This window comes from Gymnodraco acuticeps, unplaced genomic scaffold (assembly GCF_902827175.1).
Source record: "Gymnodraco acuticeps unplaced genomic scaffold, fGymAcu1.1, whole genome shotgun sequence".
In the NCBI taxonomy this organism is placed as follows: Eukaryota; Metazoa; Chordata; class Actinopteri; order Perciformes; family Bathydraconidae; genus Gymnodraco; species Gymnodraco acuticeps.
The window spans coordinates 308,285-315,614 of record NW_022990510.1 but is presented as its reverse complement, the minus strand read 5'-3'; the positions used below and the strand labels follow the sequence as shown (position 1 = coordinate 315,614).

Genomic DNA, 7,330 nt, shown 5'->3' with positions numbered 1-7,330 from the left:
GCCTCCATTGACCTTCAAAGACACAAGAGCATCAGCTCAAAAAAAGCTTATCCACTGTGATTTGATTGTTGGATTTTCTTTGTGAACTTGCAAAGCCCACTTTCTGACAATACAGTAAAAAAACCTCAACATCTTATGTCAAGGTCGTTCAATTATCCATTGCGGCTCCTATATACCAGACTAATGTTAGTCTAGGTTAAGCACTGCTGTTTCAGTTTTGGTGTGTAAAGTTACTGGAATAACAATCAGGGCCCACACACTAAACCTGACCATTAGTGTGTAATAAGAGCAGGAAAAGTGTCCATTCACCAATTAACATATTGACAGAAAAGTAACCAGCATCTATTGAGATCATGTTTCCCCCAGAAGTGCCACATGTTCCCCGGGCCCAGCCTCGAGTTGTCTCAAATGTATATATCTAATAAAATACGTTTGTAAAGCTATTAAATACCTAAACAAATCTTAATTCATTGTTTAGTGTATACATTAAGTGAATGGTCACCACAGAGTCCCAGGGCCTAAGGTGAACTCTTAAAATGTAGTTTGAAAGCGACCCATCACTACATGAAGCAGCAGATTGCAGGCTGTGTAAGAATAGGGCATGCAGCATTTCTAATTAGTGACAAGGCCGAGTCCCCCCCCCCCGTCTGACCAGCACAGCCTACACTCAATAATTAGGCCACTGTGATAATCCCCCTGCCTCCGAGCCACCGTTAGGAAGCGGAGAGGTCAAATGTTCACAAAACTCTTACACCTAAACAATCCTCAGCAGGAAGAACGGGAGACGCCACGTCAAGGTACCATTTTTATTGGACTTATATAGAAATACTTGAAAAAACATGAAGTAGCACCATTACTTAAAAGTCTTACTTTTTATCATGTATAACTTTAAATGTCAGAAAAATAAAACTCTTGATACATTTTCAAATCTTGTCTCAGCAAATATAATATTAGTATTTGACCATGAGGTTAAAGGCCCTTTATCATAAAATAAAATATACTTTGTTCTTAAACTTTGCTCAATAAAGTACATTTACGCTCAAGTAACTTCACCACATATACATAAACAAGTGGTAAACAAATGTATTAAAATAGAAATACTAAAACTATAGTGGTGCAACAGAAGCCTGTAATTCCCACTGGAATCTAATTCATACAAATTTTAGAAAGCATAAACGGTTTCTTTTTGTTCAACTTACTAAGTATTGTACATTTCAATGTTTCATAATAATATAGAATAAAATATGCTTTATATTACTGAATAAAAAATACGCTGGGTGAAGCAGATTTAAGAGACATTTTTTTGCTGAACCTATAAAAACTCCATCCCAACAGAATACTGTCAAATGCAAAAAAGACATTGTGTGGACCGGACTTCCTCCCACAGTCGTGTGATATTAAAATAATACAGTGATCAATGCCATAAGGCCATACTCAAAAATAAACAATATTTTAACCCAGCTACAAAAAGTTCACTGAACTTAAATCAAAATATCTGTAAACATCTTTGCAATAAGAAATATAATCTTTCAAGTCAAAAAAGAATAAAATACTTCAATGTGTATTAACGTCATTTAAAACTCTCAACTGGAAATTGATTCTGTACATATAGGATATGTTGTTGCTGTCCCTCACGTGGTTCTGACCTCCAGCTGCAGTATCTATGTGGGTCAATAGTCCTGTTTGGCTGGAAGCCCCCCATGTTTCCCAGCCACAGCCCCCCCTTGTTACAGTCGATTGGCTAACCGGAGGGCTCAGCCGGCCTACAGTCTACAGTTTGACCCTCGTACCTCCACCCTGAACCCATTGTCTTTTCACTTCATAAATATTGCGTACAATTAACTAGAACTATCGATTACTATGCTGTAATATTCAAACATGCACTTAGATGTTGAAAATATTTCCCAAAGCTACAGTATTTTATTAACAACTGAGACGGTGTCCCTTCTCCTTTATACTGCAGCTTACATCTGGATATCTATGTACACTATCCTATCTGATGATGGGCCGTCCCATTAAAGCAGTATGAGAAGTCTGTTTCACTGTAGCCTGTCCTGAGGGCCAAAGAGTTCTTATGAAAATATACGTATAGCCTGAGTGACGCCGGTGTGGCAGACAGGGCATTTTGGCTCGTTCCTCTCACAGATACGATTGGCACATTCCATACAGAAGAGGTTGTGCCCACAGGGGACCAGGGCGGCGATGACCTCGCTCTCGAAGCACACCGAGCAGTCGCGGCTGCCTTTTCGGCTGGTGCCAGAGGAGGTGGAGGAGGAGGAGGAGGAGGTGGAGGAGGCCGAGGAGTCGCAGGAGACTCCGGGCAGGTGGGGGCCCGGCAGGGTGGCCACAGTATTGGAATAACCAGGGAAACTGAGAGGGCCCCCGCCGGGGTCACTGCGCACCCTCCTGGCTAACGGGTGCTCACTGTGGCCCCCGCTGAGGCTATGGAGGGGGGGGGAGAGTCTGGGCTGGGGGGTGCAACTGTTAACCCTTCTCTGACTCACCACGATCCCATTGGCATTAGAGGAGGAGTTGACGGGGAATATGGCTGAGGTGGAGGTGGGGGAGCTGCCTCCAGGGGAGGAGGGGGTCCTGCGGCTCTCGTACTGGGACCACAGGAGGCCTGGGGGGGTGGGCGCAGAGTCAAACCCTGAAGACGAGTCAAAAGTCAGATCAGTGCAGTCCGGCGAGATCACGTCGCTCCCGTAAACAAAGCCGTTGCCGTTAGTGTTGATGTTGTTGTTATTGTTGTTGCCGTTGTTGTTGTTGGTGGTGGTGTAGCTGAGGGCAGGGCTGGGGGGGCTGTAGTCGGCCATTCGGGAGCTGTTGTAGTAGGAGTCTGTGGAGGCGCTGCCCAGGGAGGAGGACGAGTCGTTGCGGTAGTTGGAGAAGGGCTTACGCACCGAGGAGGGGGTCACCCCGGCGCCCGGCTTGGACCACACGGTGGGGTGCCCGTGCAGATCGAAACCTACATCTGTACCGTTGGCGTGGAAGTCATTTTCATCCTGCACCTCGATGAGGCCTCCAGTCCTCATGGCGATGTGTGCTTCGATCTCCTCCCGGGCTCGGTCCACGTTCTCCGGCATCCCCGTCACCTCGAACACCGGCTCTTTGTCCCGGCTGGGGGTCACGATGTAGGTGTGGGTCTGCTGCTGGATGCGCTTGATGGTGGCCCCTTTGGGACCTACAACTAGCCCCACCACACGGTAAGGCACCCGCACCTGGATGGTGGTCTGCCCGGGCAGGTTAGGCGGTCCTGGCACTGGGGTCCCAGTCCCGGTGGGGCTGGTGTTTTTGTTCCTGGAGGCTCGGATCATGGAGAAGTGCTCCGCGGCTGAGATGATCTCCCTCCTGGCCATGGCCACATCCTCCCTCCGGCCCGTCACCACAAATACGGGCTCCTCCCCTCGCACGGGGGTCTTTATGTAGGTGTTGGTCTTGGCTCGCAGTGCTTTGATCTTGCAACCTGAGGAATGGAACAAAACAGGAGAGTCAGGGCAGGCTCCAAAATAATAAAAGCTCAGAATATGTCATGTGTTAAACCATTGCTTATGGTGTATTTGAAACAGCTGCTGGGTGTTTGTTATTGTTTCTCAAAAGGCCAGTGGCCTCAGAAATGGGGTGAAACCGCCCTTTTGGAGAAGAACACATTCAAACCACATGCTGCACTAACACAAACATACAGCGGGACAAAAATAACTCTCACTTCTGGATCTGTGGTGATCCCTGTTTGTTTACTACAATACAGTCAGCTGCTACACTCTACATCAGGGGTGTCAAACTCAATTTCATCCCGGGCCACATCAGCATTATGGTTGCACTCAAAGGGCCGGTTGTAATTTACATAGATATACATATGTAAATATATAATATATATTAAATAATGTATTATATTACATTGTTGGCCCTGCATTGGATTATTATCAGATCTGGTAATATCTTCCTAAATAACTACGTCTGAAAGAAGAAGTCTAGGGCAAATAATTGAAAGTAAATATTCAACAATTACACCAATTGTATTGTATATTATATTTTTTGCAAGCTCTTGCGGGCCACATCAAATTAGGTCGCGGGCCGGATTTGGCCCCCGGGCCTTGAGTTTGACACCCCTGCTCTACATGCTTTGTATACACTAACATTATGGACACAGAGGAAAGCTTCTTAGTCACTTATCCTGGCAGTGACTATGATGCACTAAAGTAGCATTCCAACACCCCCGAGCACATTAACACATCTCTTTATGATAAAAAAAAAAGGGCCCGCAGCCTTAGAAGAATGACATAATTAGTAGAGCAGCCAGCTGAGTGGGACAGTGATGTAACCAGTAAACCCACCTCACTCTACACAGTTACATCAATGACAGAAAGTGTGTTAGTATCAAACTGTGGGTCAAATGAGGATAGGGTCTCTTTCATGGAAGTCTTAAATTAATCCCAGAGGTCATGGTTAATCTGCTGCTTAATTTCCCATTTAGAACCTGATAACCTGACAAAGGGGGTGGCTGGCAGAAGATCTGATGCTAATACATCTTCTTTACAAATGTCCCACTGTAGTCGTTTTAAAGTGGAGGGTGGGGGTTTGTGGTTCCTTTGTTTTTCTGGGAACAACAACAGCAGCAGTGCAGGGAGGGAAGATTCCGCATATGTAACTGAGCACCAGTACCGCCCTACAGCTGGAGACTGAGCCCGGGCTGCTGCCTGTGGCAAGGTAACATCGTGACAGTGGTCCTCAACTGTAAAGCTCATTATCAGAATCATAAATGTCATGTCATTATGACAAGAGAGATACAGTACATTACTTTCCTCACAACCCAACTTCATTCATTTTTGTTATAAATTGTATTTATTTTAACATGACTACAAAAGCAGACGCACCATTAAATAAATAGTATTTAGTATTCAATCAGAGTTATTTCAGTCTATTTTATCATTCGGCATTCATAAAATATCCCAATATGCTCCTATATGATAACTTCTCTGAATTGGTGTCTGCTGCACGCGGCCGCCCACAGCTGTGTATTTATAGAGGAGGAACTGTGTGTGACTAACCGGCGAGACACTGACAAAAGTTCCCGTTTAACTGAACTGTTTACTGCCAGGTAGACAAAAGCTACTCCGAATTCACAAGTGATATCCACACATGATATAATAAAAAGTTGGTTAAGTGCCTGTGCAGACAAGCGAGGAGACTGTTAGGAGACTACATGCACTGATCCATGGTGTATTGGTATTCTGGACCTCCACATTGGATCAGAGCTCGGGACGTGCTCATACCTGAAGTGTGCTCAGCAGCAAAACATGACACATAGCACAACTGTTTAGAAAAAGAGAAACACACACCTTGTCTGCCAACAATCTCAGCCACATGCTCGGAGCTGGGAACCGGGACGCATTCGGTCATGTTGACGCTCTTCTTCCGGAGCTCCTGGTTGTCGTACAGCGGGTTGTCGTCGTTGTCCAAGCCGAGCAGGGAGAGCTGATCCAGGGCGATCTGCAGGGCTCTCTGGTCGTCCAGTGCATCCCCCTGGACGCCGCTGTCTGCGAACAGCGAGCTGGGCATCTCTGCGGCTCTGCAGCGTTGCGGGATCCGGAGGGTAAAGAAGGAGTGATCCGGGGAGGAGGCACGAGTGAGGAGGAGGGATAGGCACCGGACCCGGTTACTGAAGACAGGTCAAATCAGTAGGACTAAGATGGGGGGGAAACAGTACAAGGAGGTACAAAAAAAACATCCACCACCTTTTGTTTTGCCGAAAGCAACTGGATGTCCCGAGCCGGGCCGGGCTGTGCTGTTGCAAGGAAAGAAGAAGAAGAAAATGTTTTATTCCAGAGCCGGCGGTGCAGATAGTAACAATATTCCTCCCTGACAAAGGGCCCCTCCCCGGCTGGCTTCCCTCAGGTCCTCTGTTGCTTCTGTCTGAGTCCAGGACAGCCAGACGGAGAGATGTGCGGGTGACGTCACCGCCTGGGCAGGGGCGATGCGGTGCTGCGAGCTCATTTGCATATCAGGGGTCTGATTGGCTGGGCGGGCATACGTGGGTGGGGTTGGGATAGATGACGCCCCTCTCTTTGTTCTCAATCTCTCTCTTTGTCTCTCACTCCTATCTGCTCCTTACTCAGTAACTTCTATATTTTTTAATTGGCATAAAAAGCACACTACTTACACAAACACGAGTCAAATAAAGGACATACAAACTATTATTTATTTTTACAAATGAATAGATCTTTTTATGGATATACAATCTGTAAACGTTCTATATTAATGTTGTTTTTGCAAACATAAAGAACATTGTTTTTATCAGCTTTATACCTCAAGACTTTTTAACTGAGGACACATTTTAAATGTCTGCTTTATAAAAAGACACATTACTTCTGTTTGGGATTGCAGAGAAGCCTATGTGTGGGATTTGTGTTGACAAAATCACTACTAGTCAGTTTAGAATGATTACTTGACTCAATTACTAAAAACGAATTATATAGAAAACTAGATTGATGAGAACCTACTCTAGGAGACGTCCGTACATACAGATGGATGTGTAAATGTGTCATTCATATTTAAAAAATCACAACATGCACATACACTGAAATATCATCTTATTTACAATTCACAACATGGAGGTTGTGAAAAGGTATACATGTGGATAGGATTTTAGATATAACAGACCGAATGGTAGGAGATTTTTTTTAAATTATTTTACACCCTTTAGTTGTTTATTTAAAAACAAATCTAAACTTGTATCATAAAAAGGAGATATCTCCAGTATCTTCATGATTTTTTGTTTATTCCATCTGCTGAAAGAGACCATTACATTACATTACATTTAGCTGACGCTTTTATCCAAAGCGACTTACAATAAGTGCGTTCGACCAACAAGATACAAACTAGAAGAAAACAGAATCATATAAGTACATCAGGTTTCATAGAGCCAAACATTTCAAGTGCTACTCAACTGGCTTTAGATAAGCCAGTCCTTTATTAGTATATAAGTGCTTTGTTCATAATTCTATCGCTCGAAGTGGAGTCGAAAGAGATGAGTTTTCAGTCTGCGCCGGAAGGTGTGTAAGCTTTCTGCTGTCCTGATGTCAATGGGGAGCTCATTCCACCATTTTGGAGCAGGACAGCAAACCCACGTGTTTCTGCTGATGGGAACTTGGGTCCCCTTCGCAGCGAGGGTGCAGCGAGCCGTTTGGTTGATGCAGAGCGGAGTGCACGTGCTGGGGTGTACGGTTTAACCATGTCCTGGATGTAGGAAGGGCCAGATTCATTCGCAGCATGTTACGCAAGTACCATTGTCTTGAAGTGGATTCTAGCAGTTACCGGAAGCCAGTGGAGG

General features: G+C 45.0%; 1 protein-coding gene across 1 annotated transcript; it reads right to left on the bottom strand.

Annotated features, from left to right (window-relative positions):
- Positions 1 to 791: 791 nt before the first annotated feature.
- mex3b (mex-3 RNA binding family member B) lies at positions 792 to 5,942 on the bottom strand. The gene is made up of 2 exons (XM_034226966.1): positions 5,340 to 5,942; positions 792 to 3,466 (listed from the first exon to the last, which is right to left on the bottom strand). Exons 1-2 carry the CDS (start codon positions 5,557 to 5,559, stop codon positions 2,073 to 2,075), a joined length of 1,614 nt encoding a protein of 537 aa, XP_034082857.1. The 5' UTR covers positions 5,560 to 5,942; the 3' UTR covers positions 792 to 2,072.
- Positions 5,943 to 7,330: the final 1,388 nt, after the last annotated feature.